The following is a 21,367-nucleotide window of genomic DNA, read 5'->3' on the forward strand; positions in this document are numbered from 1 at the left end:
ATACAGGAAAAGGAGCAACACTTGTTGGGCTCCATCTCCTATTCTCTAATTATTTATCATATCTAGCCTCAAATTCATGTATGGTTCCAACTTAATATATATCCTTGATTTCCAATTATCATATTTAGATTTGAACTCGTGTACTGTTGGGCTATATCACTCCCTAAACTATTCCAGGTATTTATGCACCTATATGGAAAATTGTATTTCTTCACATAATTTAGACATGTGACCTTTCTTAATTTAGTTCCATGACTTCTTAAAGCCCTCCCATCTTTAATCAGGAGATCACCATTAATGCAATAACCCATTAATGCATAACCCATCCATTTGAATCATATTACCTTCCTCCCCCTTGATCTCCCAAAGCTGGCAAACCCGGCACCTTCAATCCCTCCTCATATGGTTCACCAGCGAGGCTGGGGACCAGTTTGGCTGCCACCAATCCCTGTACTCTCTCAATCCCGCACACATCCTTCACTCTGTGTGGGGGGGGGCCACACTACTAACGCACACTCCAGTGTGGTGTTCCATATCTGTATCTTGCAGTGTCTAAATTGCTCTTAAATTTGTGTATGGTTTTTGTACACACTATTGTTTCATCTAGTTTGCTCCATACATCCATTACTCTGTGGAGAAAGCGGTTCTTTTTCAGGTCTCTATAACTGTCCTTTATGAGCTTTCTTCCATATCCCCTTGTATTTCTCTTATCCCAATTTAGTAAGTCTTCTCTATCAAGGACTTCCATACCTCTTATGATTTTATAGATAGTCAACAAGTCACCTCTTTCTCGTCTTTGTTCCAGAGTTGGTAATTCTAGTTTTGACAATCTCTCTCCATATGACAGTTTTTAAAGTGTGTGTGTGTATTTACCTAGTTGTATTTTATGGGTAGGGGAGCTATGCTCGTGGTGTCCCGTTCATGTGTGTGTGTATGTGTGTGTGTGTGTGTGTGTGTGTGTGTGTGTGTGTGTGTGTGTGTGTGTGTGTGTGTGTGTGTGTGTATTTACCTAGTTGTATTTTACGGAAAGGGGAGCTATGCTCGTGGTGACCCATTTTTGTATCTCGCAAGATCAAGTTTGTTCTTAAATTCTTGTAATGTGTTTACACACACTATTTTTTCATCCAATTTGTTCCATATATCTATCACTCTGTGTGGGAAGCTGTTTTTTCAGGTCTCTTCTGTAGTTGTCCTTTTTGAGTTTCATTGCATGTCCTCTTGTTTTTCCTCTGCCCCTCTTTATTAAGTCATCTCTATCAAGGCATTCTTTTCCTTTCATAATTCTGTAGATGATTAGTAGGTCCCCTCGTTCTCTTCTTTGTTCCAGGGTTGGCAATTCCAGTTCGGCAGACTATGTTCATATGTCAGGTTTGAAAGTGTTGAGGCCATCTTTGTCGTTGCTCTTTGTTTTCTAATTTTCTTATATTCTTTTTTGTACTGGGTGACCATATCAGTGCTGCATATTCCAGTTTTGGCCTTATCAGTGTTTTTAATATTTTCTTAATCATTTCCTTATCTGGTATTTAAAGGCCACCTTTATTGATTACAACAAATTGTATATTTCTCCAACAATTTTATTTATATGTTTATCTGGCAACATGACTTTGGTGATGATTACTCATAGATCCTTTTCAGAATTTACTTTCTTTACTTCTTTTCTGTGTGTGTGTGTGTGTATTTACCTAGTTGTATTTACCTAGTTGTATTTTACGGGAAGGGGAGCTATGCTCGTGGGTCCCGTCTTCATATCTCATTTTATCTAAACTATTTTTAAATTCATGTATTGTTTTTGCACACACCACTTTCTCATCTAACTTGTTCCAACTGTCTATTGCTCTGTGAGGAAAGCTGTTCTTTTTAAAATCTCTTCTATAGCTGTCTTTTTTTATTTTCTTTCCTTGTGTGTGTGTGTGTGTGTGTGTGTGTGTGTGTGTGTGTGTGTGTGTGTATTTACCTAGTTGTAATATACGGGAGGGGAGCTATGCTTGTGGTGACCCATCTTTGTATCTCTCCACATCAAGTTTTATCTTAAAATCTTGTATAGTGTTTGCACATACTGTTTTGTTGTCTAATTTGTTCCATGTATTAATTGCTCTGTGTGGGAAACTGTTCCTTTTCAATTTTTTTTCTATAACTATCTTTTTTCAGTTTTTTTCCATGTCCTCTCGTTTTACCGTCGTCCCACACTAACAGGTCATTCCTGTCTAAAACTTCCATTCCTTTCATTATTCTGTAGATAGTCAGCAAATCTCCTCTTTCTCTTTTGTTTCTCTTCTTTGTTGGTAGGTTCAGTTTGGATAGTCTTTGCTCATATGTTAGTGTGTGTGTGTGTGTGTATTACCTAGTTGTATTTTGCGGGAAGGGGAGCTATGCTCGTGTTGTCCCGCCATTGTATCTCGCAGTGTCTAGTTTGTTGTGTGTGTGTGTGTGTGTGTGTGTGTGTGTGTGTGTGTGTGTGTGTGTGTGTGTGTGTGTGTGTGTGTGTGTGTGTGTGTGTGTGTGTGTGTGTGTGTGTGTATGTGAGTATATGTGTACATGTATGTGTGGAGTGCAATCTTAATATATAACAAGTTTATATGACATAAACCTCTGACTGCACTACTCACTACAGCACATGCTAACTGCTTGTTGGTCTACTTATTAAATCAGGGAGCCTGGATTGTGACCATACTCCTACCATGCACGAATATCAACTAAGTTTCCCAAACACAACTTCCCCACTTCTACAGACATCATCAGATTCAAGGCAGTGAAACACATAACATTTAACAAAAGCCTAATAACATGACATCACACAAGTTCTTCTGGTAGTTCCTCAGGTTAATCTTTATATGATATGATAACTTGCTTCTCATACCAAATTCATTAGAAATTTTTACACCTGAGAGTGGAGATTTCAAGACCACTTCAGTATTCAAATTTCAATTTTTTTCTGATCTATAAAGCTCCGGCCACTGACTCCTGGAAGTGCCGCGTGGCAGTTCTATAAGCCTTACATTGACTACGGCCGGGATTAGGGTTCTCCTTCGGAGAGGGACGTACGACATTGGGATGAGAGGGGCTTTAAGGCAAATCATCACAGGCCTTTGAGAAAATGCTTGCCACAATGCAATGCATGTATCACATCTGATACAAATTAGTTAGCAGTAGAATTTTACTATAAATGCACCATAACCACTTTTTGTTCTCATTCTTGTCTCAGTATTTTCTGCTCCTATGTGTGACGAAATATTCTACTCTCGATACTTCAGTCACCCAGTGAAGGTAATTCCACTACGGCACACTACTAATAAAATTCTAATTTGTAAGGTCATCTCATCATTCACTTACTCTTTGTAACACAAATCTCTTGAAAAAAGAGCTATTTACAAAACACCACAACTTGCAGATCATCATGTCTGTAGTGAAAAAAAAGGTTGGCACCATTCAAATTGGGTAGAGGAACATCTTAGAGAACATTACCATTTGATAGCATAAAATTTGCACCACAAATGAATACTACAAAGTAGAATAAATCAAGAAATATGGATTTTTCTTATATGGCAAACAATGAGACATGTAAAAAGCTAAGTACACATTCTATGAATCTGGAAAGTAAAACAATTTCACAGCTGACACTATCAGTGACTAAAAATAGGGTCTGTATGTACCAGCAAAATCAGACCTAATCTCTAAGTACATAAAGTTAAGTGGGTAAAATTCCCCTTGCATTATTCAGTGACACAACTGCAAATGAGTAATGCTCTGAACACAATACTGAAGTAGCTTTGATACTATTTTGGCTACATAAACTTGCCATCTATAGAGGAGGGTGAAGAAAATGGACATAAAACAATACCAAGTCTTTTGATCATACATGACATTAAATAAACACCAAATATAGTAAATATACTGACTTTAAGTGATCTGAATCAATTCCTCAAGAATAAGAACCTATGGCAATGATGACCTGGGGCATTATTCTTGCAGCCCAATATAATTTTATTGTTTTGAGTTTCATGAAGTGGAAAAAGTCCTCAGGCCCTACCACTGATCTCTTGGAAGAAAATGTGTTATATTAGTATGGGACTGTGTCTGTGTAAATGGTTGAAAGTGGTAGGAGAAGGGGAGCAGTCGCTGGTTGTCAGCTCCACATGTGAAAAAGTGAGAAATACAGCTGAAGTTGATAGAGATATATCTTGGGCCCAACCTAGACCAAATATCAACCCCAAGTGCATCTCCTGACGGAGATGAGGGAGGTTCCTACAATCTTCCAGGACCACCCATTATTGGTCCATCTTGTAGCTCACTGTGTACACACTGGTCTCCTTGAAAACATCTTCATCAAGTTTATTAAACTATCTATGACTATCCATAATGTACAGTCAATCAAGCTCACAATTTTTTAATTACTTAATTACTTCAGAATCAACAAATACTGTAGCATGGTGATAGCCTGCTAAAGCTATTATATCTTAAACTTGTCACGAGTTTTGTGCATTCTGAAATCCACAAACTAATCTGCCTTTAATTTCAACAAATAACTATAATGTGATTAAACTTAACCTTTATTTTTGTAGAGCCCACATCCCTACACATATACATACACTTGTGCATTTACCTTTCTAACCATTCCATCCATAAATACATTTACCAACCATGACATATGGTGGTGCAAGATGAATATTAGAGATGATAATTTCCTTGTCACCCACATTCAAAACCTGTTAACATCCTCATCTCCTTCTGGATGTGCACCTCTGAGGAACTGTGGCCTCCAGATTAAGCCCAAGATCTGAATAGAATTTAAATATATTTCTTCCACTATTTCTATATCAATATACCATGGGCTTCTTTCCCCCTTATAAGAGAGGTAGCCAAGCCAAAGGCACACACCCACTCCCATCCACCACCCTTGTTTCCCTCTCCTCATCGCTCCTAGTGGATCAAGGGTCATCCCGTTCTCCTGCCCACTGCTCGGATCAGAAGCAATGCAGCATGCAAGAAAGTCACACATTAATGAAACACAGAAATCAGTCCATACTTTCTTCCTTGAGAGAGTTATGGCAGGAACCCAAGGACTGTTGCCTGCTGCAAGATTCCTGTCAGGGGAACTCAAGGTAACATTATCAATATGATCACTCGCCAAAAGAGCCACTCCTTTTCTCCCTCACCCTCTCTCCACTCCTGACAGCTAATCTACTACACTCCTATGTTCAATTTTCCCTTTCAATTTAGTTTCACTCACAAATCCAACTTTCATTTCAAACACCTCAATCTTCGTTTTGCTCGTTTATTCCGCATCTATACACATTCACAGATTCAATTACTATGGTTCTCGTTACAGCTTTACTCCCTAGTTCTATTCTGCCTAGACTTTCCACACAAAAATGAAAATTATTATAAAAAAGCAAATGGCAATAGATCTACAGAGATTATCTATAAAATTCAGTTTTTTAGTGAAAACAACCATGTCAATTTGATCAATTACAGACCTATAACAATTATAAATAATGTCTTTTCTTTGGTACTTTATTGCTATGTAACAGAAATTTTCCATTTTTTCTCTGCATGAATGAAAATCATTCCCTAACAACTGAACTTCTTGGCTTTGCTCAGCAAGGGTTAGCACTAATACTATTTTCAGTTTTCCACTATTTTTTTTTTATGCTTTCATGAAGCAAGCATGAGTTCTTCAATATGAAATAGTTACTTTTTATGTTAACCTTATCCTTCTTGTACTAATAACTTTATATCTCAACTGCTTGATTGCAGTGATCACTTGATCTGTTGCCCCAGATATCTTTTGCAGTAGAACCACAACCAGTACTACAGTGGTAGTTCTTCAGGTGAATAAAGGTCGTATAGCACTGACCATAGTAAAACCTCTAACAACCAACACCAACTTAATGGGGGAAAAGATAGTGTTAGCTCTTTGCTATGATACCTCCTCAGTCATTAAAATTGGTGATTTTTTGGCTATTAGAGAAATTGTGCAGGGCATCAATGTACCACAGGGGTCATTAATAACAACTTTCTTGTGTCAGACTGGAAAGTTGCACCCCCACGGTGTCTGACAACGGGCCTCAGATCATCCCACTGATCTCTCTAGAAAGAAATTTTGGACTGTGTGTTGTATTCACGTAGTACAGTTTCTATGTCATCTCCTAATAGCCATAGAAGGGAACCAGTTACTTCTACTTTTCTTAGGTTAAAAGGTGGAGGAAATGAAGTTGAAATTGAAATTGAAGTTGAGAGAGAGAGAGAGAGAGAGAGAGAGAGAGAGAGAGAGAGAGAGAGAGAGAGAGAGAGAGAGAGAGAGAGAGAGAGAGAGAGAGAGAGAGAGAGAGAGAGAGAGAGAGAGAGAGAGAGAGAGAGAGAGAGAGAGAGAGAGAGAGAGAGAGAGAGATATATATATATATATATATATATATATATATATATATATATATATATATATATATATATATATATATACATACATATCTTGGGCCTGGTCTGGAGATCAAGTGTCAGTCCTTCATGACTAAACCCCCAGACGAACGTGAAAGTTTTCGTAGATTTTCAAGTTAGCCAGCACAGAGATTATTCTCAAATGGCTATCTTGAAGGACCACCAGTTACAAGTAACCACCAATGATCACATCAAAGAGATTGAAACAAGGCTATGATTCATGAATGGTGATCTTGGCCATATCCAACCTTATCTTTGATTTTACTATGGCTGTAGTATACATATTCTTTACCACTCCTTTGCACATATTCATGTTCCTTTTCATTTATAATGTTTTGGTAGTCAAATCTATACCATAAACAAGACATAATAAAATTATTCAAGTCAAATGCACCATCACCCAGCTTTCTTTGAAGCATCCTGATGAATATGACATTTCATGACCATCTCAAAGCCTTTTCATTATTATGTATTATCATGAGAAATGGAAAGCCCTATCATTCTTTGTACACATTTTGATTAGAAAAGTTAAAAACAAACTATTTAGTTTTGAATATATTTCTAGTTACCAACACACCTTTTCATTCCTCTCAAGTTTCTCTAACCATACATACATATACCAAAGGCTTTTTCCCCTTACACCAGGGGTAGCCAAAAAGAAAAAGGCATAGAATCCACTCCCACCCATTCCATTTCCGATATATTCCACTCCCCTCCACCCTCCTCCCTCGAACCACCCTCCTTCTCTAACCACATCAACAATATTATTAGGACCAGTAACAGATACCTGCTTATGGTTGTTCTGCTAGACATTTATTGGAATTATGTCCCCACTATTTGTCTTTAAATCAGTCCAATAACCTCTCCCCTTCCTTCCTCCTCCTCCTCCTCCTTCCAGCAGGTGAAAGAAATGTATCCACACTAAGAGAAATTTTTCTGTGCCATTAATGTCCTACCAAGCCCCAGCATTGGTTACGTTTTGAGTAAATGTTGAGTTGCATTCATGCTTTCTTGATGGGTATTACTTTTGTAGTGCCAAAACAGGTTATACTGATAAAATAATTGCCTAACGCAGTCATAAGAACAATTTTAGATAACATTAACTTCCTTCTCCTTTAACCATTTTAACAAGATATTATCATTAACTTTGTTGATCTTATTATGAGGCTCCCACAAGTATACTACAGCAAGGTCTTCAGATTTGTCTTGCTCATAATGAATTAACAATACTTTCACATAAGTAACAATATAAAATTAAGGGTACCTGATTCATGGCCATTAAATGACTGGCCTGTACTTCTTACCTTTTTCTTTTTTCTTTTTGTAAAGATGAATGAGAGGTGGGTCTATAACCTGATTTTTCATTAACTATATCTTAACTCTAGCTCTTATGTTGAGTCAGTTATGGGTTATATATAAACACCACATAATACTTTGATATAAACTGTACAACAAACTACAATAAAATCTCTTCCAAACTCATTAATATAATGAAGTCTTAAACTAGTTATCCTAAAAACTGTTCTTTTTTTTCCTATACATTCCTGAGATATCAATGACATTGTCTTATAAAGTCTCAAATCTCAACATTTCTTAAATATATCATAAACTCTGGATGGTGGAAACAGAGACATTTACATAGAAAACCCACAAAGGTCTTACAGCTACTTGTGACTTAATCCGACTTTAATTCTTCTCTTGGGACAAGGCTTGCACATGTTTGGGATTTTGGATCTTACAGTTGCAGGATGAATTAAGAAAGTAAGAAAAAATAAACAAGTTCATAGACAAACAAATAAATGAAGGAAGAATATATAAAATCTTCACTTTTCTCAAAACTGTTGCTCTGATCACTTTTTAGTGCAAACTTTAAGTATTATGTGCAATGAGGGTGGTAAGTAACATTTCCAATTTTTCCAGAAAAAAATGCATTGAAAAAAAGTATGTATCTACATATTAATATACTATCTGAACCAATCTCTTTAAACCAAAGGCAGAGGAATATTTTTGCACAAGCTTCAAATGATGGCGATAAAACTAGATTACCTAGAAGCAAAGCTATGAAACGGACTACACAAACTGGATTATCTGGAGGACCAGAACTAAAGTTTCATATTGATTCTCTGGGTAATATTTATCACTTTGACAATAATCATCTGCATGTACAAGCCCCATTAATATTCTGCTCACCTACTTCAATGTACAGTGCTGCTGTTTCATGTATACACACAAACGTTTCAGTGATACAAGTTTAAGCTAAAATTCACCCACTAAGAGGTCTGCAAGCCCAACATCTATATGTATTTTGGAAACTTCATGTTACTATGTGCTTACTCTTCATGATAAACCTGTCAAAATTAATATATACTGGCATATAGGGAGACACCTTCCAACGACAAATGAGACATGATGATGAGATGACTTAATATACATCTACTTTTAACAAATGGTATTTACATCTGTGATGTGTTTATGTTGAGCTACTAGAATCCTAATTGATTATGACATAACATACGAGTAGAAGCCAGGCTGAAGAATCTCAGCCTGAGATAAAATAATGCGAAAATCTGCCTCCTCCATCTCAAAAACAGAGCAAAGGGCTTTCTTGAGTGACGAGTATCCTGGTCGGCGTCTCTGGACTGCCCTGTGAAGATTTTCAAGCAGAAATAGTCAATACATAACATAAAACTGTATTCAAAATATAGCAACTTTTATAATAATAGCTATATTCCATTATTTCACCATCCCATCATTCTACCAAAAAGACTTTTCCTTCTTATGAGGAAGGTGGTGAAGTCCAAGCATATATCTACCCTTCACCCACACACCCATCATAAAGCATGTTTGTCATCCCTTCCGTCTTAGCTCCTTGGGGATGAAGGGTCATCCCTGTCACCAGCCCATAACTCTGATCAAAGGCAATGCAGTAAGATATAGCACCTCCACAGTATGGCTTAGCAGACAAAGCTGGTTTACCCCCACAGCTTCATTACATGACAACCATCCCACCACCTCTCTCATCCATTCAGGAATCTACAGACCATACAAGATTACATTCACAACCACTCCATACTCACACACTCCAATCTTCATATCCTTACTTCTTTCCTTCCACCATCTTCATATCTTCAACCCATCATCTGCTGCCTTTCCTTTAACTGCCTCCCATCCATCTTCTCCCACATACTGTCTTTGTGCATTTTAGCAATTCTTGGAATATACCCATTCTTCCTTCACTGCTTCCCATGTCATTCATTTTTAATGGTATTATTTCTCCTTTTTTTCATTTTCATTCTGCTCAACTTCAGCAGTTCTCTGTCTCATTCCTTTTTACTCCCCTCCACTTTACCTCCACTCTTACTTTCTCTTCTACTAGATAATGATCTGACATTCCTCTGATGTCCCCTTTGAAAATTCTACATCTAGAACTCTTTAAATTCTCTTATTGATTACTACAACATAGTCCATCATCCCCTATCATACCATGATGCCTACATAGGTGTCATGAGGAGTTGGTGGTCTTGATTATATCTATTTTGTAATTGTAACTGAGTGACTCCCGAATTCCGTGAACTGGATTGATCCCATTTTCTGTGTTTATTACTACTCAGTGAAAGAGAATGAGTAATACAGCGGTGACTTTATATTTCATAACTTGAGTATTGTGATGCATCAATCATCATACCTCAGGCCACTGATGCTGTACACAAGAACTTGACTCGTACTGAAGAGGTTAATGCCTTCTTGACCACCTTTCTATCCACCACCTTCACCCATGTGTACTCACATTGGTATTTTGGTCTTTTGGATCACGTGCTGGACTTGTAAATGACAGCTATTTCGCTCCCGGAAAGAGCTCAGAGCTCATATGACCGATCTATGGGTAATGCTGTGACCTTACACGCACACACATCCCCAACTCCCTGCCCACGAGAGTTGGGGTAACGACTCAAAGCGCAGCGATACATACATACATATACCAAGGCTTTTTCCCCCTTACAAGGGAGGTAGCCAAAAAGGGAAAGGCATAAAATCATTTCCACCCACTCCATCCCTGAATACACTCCACATCCCTCCACCCTCCCTCTTATCTGAGCACCTCCTGGATGACGGGTCATCCTTGCACCTTGTCCACTGCCCTGGGTCAGAAGCAGTGTTGCAAGACAAGCACATCCACAGCAAGGCCGCTTCATTAAATCGGCGACCCCCCCCTCTCCGTCCCCCCATTGCATAAAAGGAGAGGACGGGGAGAAATCCCTTTGGGCTGCATCAAATTTTACTCTCACATACTACCTCATCCCCCATCCCCCCGCCCATTCCACCTCATCATCCATATACAACCATTCTCCATTCACCCCTGTCTTCTGTCCTCTCCCGTCCTTCCTCAACAGACATTCCCCTCTTCCCCAAAGCCCCCTTCACCCTTCACTCTGTCTCCTCTAAGTATTACCATCTTCTCTTTATGTGTGGGCTTCCACATTAAGGCAGTATATTCCCAGCTTGGTGTAAGGTTCTTGGTTATGAGTATTTCTACCAATTCCTTCAATGAAGATAAATGAAATTCAAAGCTACTTTTGCAGCGCAGCCATACTGAAATCATTTCAGCCCTGGGCAGGATTCAAACCCGGACCACCGTAGCAACAGTCGGGGACTCTACCAACCGCGCCAACTTGTGCTTGTGCTTCAACAAGGACCAAAATTGAATATCTACTTGTGGTTCTGGTGGTGGTGATGATACATACAGTACTACCTCTCATTAACAGACGTTAATTAGCTGTGTTTGCGGTGTTTTCGGTGTTTTTGGTGCTGTTGTTTAGTGCTGTGCAATGACTATGTCACCCAAAAACCACTCCAAATCAACGGATTATTCACATCAACGGACACTGTTACCCCCCTTTTAGTCCATTTATGAGATGTAGTACTGTACATACATATACCAAAGGCCTTTACCCCCTTACAAGGGAGGTATCAAACAATATAATCATTGTACATTATGAATATAAATAACTTGGACAAGGGGATTAATAGTGATGCCAGTAAGTTTGCAGATGGCATAAAAATAGGAAGCCATATTAAGTCAGGAGAAGAGGCTGTCCATCACTTCTATGTTTACTTCCCATACTAACCCATTCATGTATATAGTAAACAACCATGGTGACACTAAACATCCCATACTACTTTCCTGTCAACATATTCATACTCCTTCTCCAAATCCATATATACATATACCAAGGGCTTTTTCCCCCTTACAAGGAAGATAGCCAAAGTCAAAAGGCATAAATCCACTCCCTCATCTTTCATCCCCACATACTCCACCCCTCCCTCCCTCCCTCTTTTCTTGGCTCCTCCTGTATGACGGGTCATCCTTGCATCTCATCCATTGCACTGGGCCAGAAGCAATGCAGGAAAACACAGCACATTCACAGCAAGGCCACTTCATTCAATCAGCAACCCCCCTCTCTGTCGCCTCATGCCATAAAAGAGGAGAGAAGGAGAAATCCCTTCTGGCTGCATCAAAATTTCATTCACACATAACTATTCCCTAAACCCCACCATCCCCCAACCATTCCCTTCCATGCATCACAGTATCATCCACACACAGCCATTCTCCACTCACCCCTATCTTCTGTCTTCTCCCTTCCTTCCTCAACAGACATTCCCCTCTTGCTCAATGCCCCTTTTACCCCATCCATCCATCTCATCCTCAGTCACCCCCCTCATGTTCACTCCACCCACCTCTGCCTTCCACACTTCTTTTCCTTATCTTTCTTCACTCTTTCCATGTGTCCAAACCATACCAATACTCTTTCATCAACCTTATCTCCCAACTCCTTTTCTACCCCCTGTTCTCCTCCTCACCTCCTCATTTTTCACTCTATCCACCCTTGTAACCAGTACCATACTTCTCAGATATTTCCTCTCAAACACATTTAAATTCTTCCTCTCTTATGTTCCATGTCTCTGCCCCATACAGTGCTGTCTGCACAATCACCCCTTCATACAATCTCCTCTTAGCATCCATTCCCAAATGTCTATTTCCCATTACACTTTTTAATCCCCCTAGGCACTTACTTGATTCTCTCAATCTACAATCTACCTCTACCTCCACTTCTCCCTTTCCTGTCACATGCAACCCTAAGTATCTAAAGCTATCCACTTCCTCCAGCCTCTCTCCTTTAAGATTCACTTTCAAATTGCTGCCATCCTCTCCCCTTGTACACTTTATCACCTTATTTTTACCCACATTTACCTTCAACTTTCTCCTCTTACATACCTTTCTAAACTCCATCACTAACTCCCTCAATTCCCAGTCTGATTTTCTCACAAGCACAGTGTTGTCACCAAACAACAACTGGCTTACCTCCCAGTTTTCTTCATTTTCTTAAACCAGCTCCAATCCCCTGCCCATTGCCCTTGCATTTACTTCCAGCACCACCCCATCCATGTATATATATTGAACAGCCACAGCAACATGACACATCCCTGGTGGTTTCACCTTTACCTCAAACCACTTGCTCTCTCCATTTCTAATTCTAACAAAGGCTCTACTACTCTCATAAAAACTTTTGACTGCCCATAACAGCTTTTCTCCAATCCCATATACCTGCAAAACCTCACATACTGCCTTCCTGCCCATCCTGTTATAAGCATTTTCCAAGTCCATAAATGCCCAAAAAATCCTTACCCTTTGCTAAAGCATTTTAACATATCTGTCTTACCACAAAAGCTGATCCACCCACACTGTTCCTCACCAATTACTCCCTCTGTTCCTCTCCTAATCCTCTCAATCAAAACCCTCCCATAAGCCTTCCCAACTAAATTCAACAAACTGATCCCTCTGAAACTACTACACTCACATTTGTCCCCTTTTCTCTAGTAAAGCAGAACTATGAAGGCACTCCTCCAGTCCTCCAGCACTCTAACCTCCCTTAGAAGCATATTAAACAACCTCACCAGCCAGTCCACCATCATTATACCTCCCTTCTTCAGACACTCTGCATGACACCCATCTAACTCAGGTGCCTTACCTGATCTCCTAATTTTAATATTTGCTTGCACCTAATCTTTTCTTATTTCTCCTCCATTTTCCTTATCCATCACCATCATTTTCTCAGTGCCTACCACTGCAACCATTACAAAAATTTAATCCATGCACTATCTTCCTTCCCTAACCCCATACAGTTCTTCTCCAATTACTGTACTCCTTCTGTTCCTATCCTAATCCTCTCAACTAACCCCCAACAATATGCTTTTCAAACTACACTTCACAAGCTCTCTCTAAAGATATTACTTATTTGAAGTCAACAGATTTCTAGGGCCCCTCTCCAATGCTGACACAACACTCTGCATTTGTCACTTTTTCCTTTGTATAGCAGTTAAAACATATATCAATGTTCTTCCTTTGCATCTGGTTATCAAGCCTTTACAGTATATACATATACATACATATACCAAAGGCTTTTTCCCCCTACATAGGGGGTAGCCAAAAAGAAAAAGGCATAGAAACCACTCCCACCCATTCCATTTCCTATATATTCCACTCCCCTCCACCCTCCTCCCTCCCTCTTATCTTGACAGTACTTGTCCAAAATATCCAAGGTACTCACCACTCATTTTGAGTCCAGGTTATAAATGCCAATGCTGTATATTTTAGTGACCGAAGAAAAGCTTGAGTAAACTGTGCTCTTACTTCCTCCACACATGAAACTAGTCTGTCTGAATCTTGAAGAAAACGCTTCACGAGAGGTGAAGCTTCAGTGACAGCTTCAAACAAACTCCTGCACCAAATACGAGAATATTAGATCATCATAAAAAGGGCTAAACTGTATTTGTACACAAACTCCAAAGAACCTTTTCCCCTTAAATGTGGGTTGGCCAAGTCGAAGCACACACCAAATAAATACAGGGAGTGAGTGGGAAAGAGATAGTTGGAGAGAGAGGGTCTGAGTGAGTAAGAGTGAGGAGAGAGAGAGAGAGAGAGAGAGAGAGAGAGAGAGAGAGAGAGAGAGAGAGAGAGAGAGAGTAAGAGTGAGAGAGAGAGAGAGAGAGAGAGAGAGAGAGAGAGAGAGAGAGAGAGAGAGAGAGAGAGAGAGAGAGAGAGAGAGAGAGAGAGAGACAGACTGGAAAAAGTACAACGGCGAGCCACAAAACTGATTCCAAATATCAAAAATAAATCATACGAAAATGGACTAAAACACATGAATCTGTTTTCCCTAAAAAAGCATAGACTCAGGGGTGACTTGATACATGTCTTTAAAATTTTAAAGGGAATTGACAACATCAAAAGTGACCAAATTTTCACATTGAATGAGAATCAGACAAGAAACAATGGTCTCAAACTGTCCGGAAATAGATTCAATTTGGAAGTAGGTAGAAACAACTTTGCCAACCGTGTAGTTAATGAATGGAATAAACTTCCTGCACAGGTAGTGCAATGTAGTTCAGTTCGAAGCTTTAAGAATCATTTAGATAAATACTTAAGTAAGATGCTGTAATGATTATAATTTATCTTATATTATTTGTTTTTGTTTTGTTATCATTTATCTGTCTGATTTTCATTTATTATTAGTTATATGTTAATTTATTATTTACTATTTACCTGTTTGTTTATCATTTTAACTATACCTATGCATTTATTTATGTATTTTATTTGTTATTTACATTATTATAGTTTTTATCTATTATCTTATTATTAATATGATTTTTTTTCTTTTTTTTTTTGCATCCGACCTAGATAAGGATCAAAAGGTCTTCTGTCGGCATGCTCCACCTTTGTAATCCTTTGAGAGAGAGAGAGAGGGAAGAGGGAGGGAAGAGGGAGGAGAGAGGGGGAAGAGGGAGGAGAGAGGGGGAAGAGGGAGGAGAGAGGGGGAAGAGGGAGGAGAGAGGGAGAAGAAAGGGAGAGAGAGGGGAAAGAGAGGGGGAAGAGAGGGATAGAGGGGGAAGTGGGGAGGGAAAGGGAAAGAAATGGAGGGAAAGGGGGAAGAGAGGGAGGGAGAGGGGGAAGTGAAGGAGGAAAAGAGGGAAAGGGGGAAGAGAGGGAGAGAGAGAGAGAGAGGGGGGGTTGAGAGAGAGGGGAGGTAGAGAGAGAGGGGAGGGAGGGGGAGAGAGAGGGGGGGAGGGAGAGAGAGAGTGGGGGCGTGAGGGAGAGAGAGAGAGAGAGAGAGAGAGAGAGAGAGAGAGAGAGAGAGAGAGAGAGAGACAGAAGAACAGGGGGTAGAGAGAGGGAGAGAAGGGAGAGGGAAAAATAGATAGACAGATGGAGAACTGGGTGAGGGAGAGATTAATAGATAAGATAGAGATAGAAGTGGGTTGTGGTGGGTTCAACTTACTCAGTTGGAGCTGCAATGTCTGGTGAAGACTCCCACAAGCTGCACAGCTCTAGCTGTAAGGCCTTCACCCGCCGTCGTGCATGTACGTCGAAAGGTGCCATCTGGCGAACTGTCCCTCTCGTTACGTCCACCAGCGTTAGTGGACGGGGACTTAATACCAACTCATTGGCCGAGAGATTCACTTCTCCACTTGGATTTCTCACAACACCCTGTACGAATATAAAATATTCTTGATGACAAGGGTGTGATGTACAAAGATATATTTTAATGCACAATAACATATTAATTAAAATCTGACACATACACACAAAGGTATTCTTCCCTTTTATAAGAGAGGTAGCCAGTCAAGACACTTACCCACTCCCACCCATTCCACTCCAATCCACCACCCTTGTTCCCCTCTCATCTTAGCTCCTCGTCAAAAAAAGGGTCATCCTTGTCTCCTGCCCACTCCCCAGTTCAGAAGCAATGCAGTAAGACAGTACATCCATAGCAGGGGTGCTTGACTTGCATGGCATGCAATAGGAGAAAGTTGAAGGCAAGGGCAAGAGATGTACAAGGGGAGAGGGTGGCTGCAAGTTGGAAAGTCTTAAAGGAGAGAAGCTGGAGGAAGTGGATAGTTTTAAGTATTTGGGGTCCCACAAGGCAGGAAACTGAGTGAGGTGATGGCAAACTGTAGATTGAGAGGCAAGTAAATGTCTTGGTGGATTCACAAGTGTCATAAGAAATGGGCATCTGGGAATGGATGCAAAGAGAAGATTATACAAATGGGTGATTGTGCCTAAAACACTGTGTGGGGCAGAGACTTGAAATTTAAGAGATGCAGAAAGGAGAAATTTAAACATGTTTGAGATGAAGTGTATGATAAGTATGGTAAAGGTTACAAAGTTGGATACAGTGAGAAACAAGGTGAGGATGATGATGATGATGATGACATTCCCTAGACCAGTGCTGTGGACCCACATAGTTTCATAATCGGAGTCACACGCTAAAAACTAGTGGTATTTATGCCTTTGTTTTTTTTGGCTACCTCCCTTATAAGGGGGAAAAAAGCCCTTGGTATATGTATGTATGTATTTAATGAATGCCAGAAGGCTAATGAACAGCACTACATAAGTATTGTGTATATGGCAAAGAGAGTTGAGAACCCCGGTCTCCCTGAGAAACCCCATGGGTGGAACGTGGTTTTTCCATAAATCAATCATAGAGTTTATGATGTGTTGTTGGTGTGCATAACTTTATATAATGCAGTTTTCTTAACGTGTGGAATAGTGTGGGGTGAAGTATTACATCCTGGGCAATTATCTGTGATATTTTCATCCATCTGCCTCTGGTAATTTAGAAGTGAGGAGGGTGGGGATGGACAGAGAGCTGACATATAGGGCTGATGAAAGATTATTGGGATGGTTTGGACACATGGAAAGAATGAGCAAGGAAACACTGGCAAAAAGAGAGTGGAAGGCAGGGGTGGATGGAGTGAACTTAAGGGGAAGACCATGAATGAGATGGATGGATGGGGTGAAAGGGGCCTGGAGTACAAGAGGAATGTCTGTTGAGCAAGGAAGGGAGAGAGCAAAGGATAGGTGTGAGAGGAGAAGGGTTGTGAATGGACTAAGAACTCGTGTGGCCTGAATGGATTTCTCCTTATCTTCTCTATTTTACCAGGGAAGGACAAAGAGGTAGTGTAACCATGTAAATCAGGTGGTGGGACTACCTTTTGGTATATACAGCACGCGCGCGCACACACACACACACACACCCACACACGCACGCACGCACCCACACACACACACACACACACACACACGCACGCACGCACCCACACACACACACACATATATACACATATACATATATATACATACATACATATAGACAATCTAAGATTATCTTAGAATTATATTTAAATCTTGTGTCTTGCTGCATTACTGCAAGCAACAATGCTTGTTCTGAGCACAATGGGATCATTTGATTACATCTTCTTTGATACTGACGTAAACTGAAAAATGGGTATGAGGAATCCAAAATATTCAATTCTGTAAACAATAGTAATTTTTTATCATAAAAACCTTTTATGGTCCCTCAAAATGAATACAGTTGTAAGGAATTACAAAAAAAATCAAGATTCACACAAAATGATGAAGATCATGATTATAAACTTCCAGCAGAGGTGATATGCACTGAAAACATCAGAAAAAAAGAGAGAGATGGGAAACCAGTTCTATCATGTAAAACAGAAGTAAACTCAGTGCTCTAAAAAAAGACTAAACAGTATATACCTGAACAGCAAGGCCTGGCTGGAAGGGCCATTGTGCATATGACAGGGAGAGACGCGATAAGTGTTGGTCTGCCTCTGGAGAAAACTGGGCAACCCACATAATCACCTGAAACAAGTGTTACACATAAGTTCTATTTGCTGATTTTTTTTAACTTAAAAAATTTTAGTTCCAGCAATTCTATACCATATTTTACATACATACCAAGGGCTTTTTCCCCCTTACAAGAGAGGTAGCCAAAGTCAAAGGCTACCCACCCATTTCATCCCCACATACTCCACTCCCATTCACCACCCCTCCCTGCCTCTTTTCTTGGCTACTCCTGGATGAAGGACCATCCCTGCATCTCTCTCATTGCTGTGGGTCAGAAGCAATGTAGCAAAACAAAGCACATCCACAGTAAGGCTGCTTCATTTAATTGGTGACCCTCCCTCTCCGTCCCCTCAAACAGAGAGAGAAGACAGGACAGGGAGAAATCCCTTTGGGCTATGTCAAAATATCATTCACTCATATTCCCTAGTCCCCCCCATCCCCCACCCACTTCCTTCCATGCATCACAGCATTATCGACCCCCACCCATTTCATTCCATACATCACCATATCCATTATCCATACACAACCATTCTCCACTCACCCCTATCTTGTCTTCTCCCTTCCTTCCTAAACAGACATCCCCTCTTTCCCAACACCCCCTTCACCCATCCATCCATCTCATCCTTGGTCACCCCTTCATGTTCACTCCATCCACCTCTGCCTTCCACACTTCTTTTACTAATCTTTCTTCACTCATTCTTTCCATATGTCCAAACCATCCCAATACTCTTTCATCAACCCTATCTCCCAAATCCTTTTCCACCCCCGCTCTCCTCCTCACCTCGATTCTCACTATATCCAGCCTAGTAACCCCTATCATACTTCAAACATTTCATCTAAAACACATTTAAATTCTTCCTCCTTTATGTGCCATGTTTCTGCACCATACAGTGATGTCGGCACAATCACCTCTTCACACAATCTCCTCTTAACATCCCATTCCTAAAAGTGAGCATTCCCCACTAACCTATCTGTATCTACCTATGGTTACCAGAGAGAATGTCTTTGGTCAAGAACATCCTCAGGTACACAAAAACATCCTCAGTAGGATTCCATGTGCATTGCTTTCTGAACATTTCCACAATGCAATTCATCAATGTTAACAATGTTCTACATTAAGAAGTAGCCTTAAGATGGATGTACTGTGTCTTGCTACATTGCTTCTGACCCTGGGCAGTGGGTGGGAAACATTGATAACTGTCATCCATGAGGAGCTAAGGTGAGAGAGGGGGAAAGGGTGGTGGATGGGAGTGGAATGGGTGGTAGTGGGTACATGTCTTTGACTTTGCTACCTCCCTTGTAAGGGGGAAAAAACCCTTGATATATAGATAAATAGACCTTGTTCCCAGGTACTTTAACCACAACTTGCACTGTTACTGTGATGTCCATCCACTACAGTGTGTTCCAACTTTTGAACTGTCATAGAACTGTAACCATTTAGGGCTCAAATGTCTTCAAATTTCTTAAAATCTCCTTGAATTCATAGGGGGCCCAGGATGGGACTTCAAAACATTTGTCCCTGGGCATACGAGCTTTAGGTCCCTCTTGGGTAAACGTCCAGGGGTCCCAGACATTTGCCCCCAGGACTTTTGCCCCACCCCCACCCCCAAACTGCCCCAGTTTTGAAAATGGGCAGCAGGGAGGTGATTCTCTGCACCTTACATCTTACAGTACACCATTGTTAGGAATACCATTGATCATAAACACGTACAGGACATCTCCAAGCGAAATGTAGATGGGATAGTACAAGAAGAAAAAAGTGACCTGAAATTCAATGATGAGAAATAACATGAGAATTTGTATTAAGCAATATAATATTAGAACTAAAAGGCCACCAAACTCAATACTACAACAGCCTTTAGATAACAAGTTCCACAGAGAAAATGGGTCACATGAAGAATTGTCACCCCAGAGCGCCCACATGAAGAATCGTCACCCCATGAGATCCCACCTGAAGAACTGTCACCCCACACGCCAGATATCAACAGTGGAATAATGATTAGAATACGTTAGATTAGGTTAGGTTATGTTAGGTTACGTCACATTTGGTTAGGTTAGGTTGAATTCAACCCAGGATGGCCCACATGAAGAATTGTCACCGTAAGATGGCCCACATGAGGAACTGTCACCCTGTCAAAGTCTGGGGTGACAATTCTTCATGTGATCCAAGAAATCCCCCCAACACCAAACAAGAATTACACTAGCATGACTGCACTCCAGACACCACCCATTATCAAGATAATACGAAGACAGAATAGGCCTGGCTAAGCACTCAAACTGTCCCAGACGTAACCACCACAGAAGACAGAATACCTCACACTACTATGCCCCACACTGGCAATACACAGACAATACAATATCTCTTCTCTATGTGATTTATATTCCTGACCAAAGGTTGTTGCCAGATTCTTGGAGGCTGCAGGTCTTCTGTAAGAAAGACCTGAGGCAATAGATTGATTGATACTGGAACTGTAAGAGTGTAAACTACTTGAGAGCACTGATGTGCGAAAGCCTTATGACAAGATGAGATCTCCAATTGAATACTCAAAAGAAGTGATTACATGTTCCTTGAGAGTGGGAAGGATACCCTAGTAGTGGAAAAAGCAAATGTGATACCAAGTCACCAAGAAGAAAGTATGGAGGAACCTTTGAATTATAGACTGTTCTTTAACAGAACAATAGGCAGATTGTGTCAAGACCAAATCATTAGGATTCTGTTTGGTTTTTCCTCTTAGACCCTCTTCTGCTTGACTCTTCAATGAAGAGAAATTTGATGATGATATGGTTTAACATCACACACTCCCCCCCTATCGGACGGCTAGGATGGTGCCCCTCACAGAGGGCTTTGTAGCATGGAATTTAATGAACCATGCCCTATGTTCAACTTTGCCAGTGGCAGGATTCGAACTGCCCTCACCTCAACCTTCGCTGCAAGTAATGACACCCTAACCCACTCAGCCAGCAAGAAGAGAAATTTACAAAGGAAGATCCCAAATCCTCTCTTTCCATCCCATTTAGTCACTTTCTACGACACATAGGATTCCAGTGGCAATATTCTTATTCTCCAGCAATGGGACATATATGAACAAAAAGTTGAAAACTTAGGAGAGGTAAATGAGATTTAAGAACAACTGCAGACATGTGGGGTAGAAATTAAAAGCTGGCCCAGCATTCCTCTATGAGTAAAGATTTGTTTGCAAACATAAAAGAATATTACATGGCTCTGATCCAGTG

At 40.3% G+C, this 21,367-nt stretch overlaps 1 protein-coding gene across 12 annotated transcripts in view; it reads right to left on the reverse strand.

The window, feature by feature from the left end:
* Positions 1–6,974: 6,974 nt before the first annotated feature.
* LOC143018215 (guanine nucleotide exchange factor C9orf72 homolog) overlaps positions 6,975–21,367 on the reverse strand; it is a 32,277-nt gene continuing 17,884 nt past the window's right edge. For all 12 annotated transcript variants that reach the window (XM_076173433.1, XM_076173430.1, XM_076173432.1 and 9 more), the window contains 4 exons: positions 18,044–18,148; positions 15,765–15,973; positions 14,040–14,210; positions 6,975–9,076 (listed from right to left, as the gene is read on the reverse strand). In XM_076173433.1, coding sequence (XP_076029548.1) covers positions 8,932–9,076; positions 14,040–14,210; positions 15,765–15,973; positions 18,044–18,148 — 630 coding nt within the window. In that variant the 3' untranslated portion in view covers positions 6,975–8,931. The remainder of the gene's footprint in view (positions 9,077–14,039; positions 14,211–15,764; positions 15,974–18,043; positions 18,149–21,367) is intronic.

The sequence above is a fragment of the Oratosquilla oratoria genome, chromosome 34 (genome assembly GCF_046742065.1).
Source record: "Oratosquilla oratoria isolate Oo_2021 chromosome 34, ASM4674206v1, whole genome shotgun sequence".
Classification (NCBI taxonomy): Eukaryota; Metazoa; Arthropoda; class Malacostraca; order Stomatopoda; family Squillidae; genus Oratosquilla; species Oratosquilla oratoria.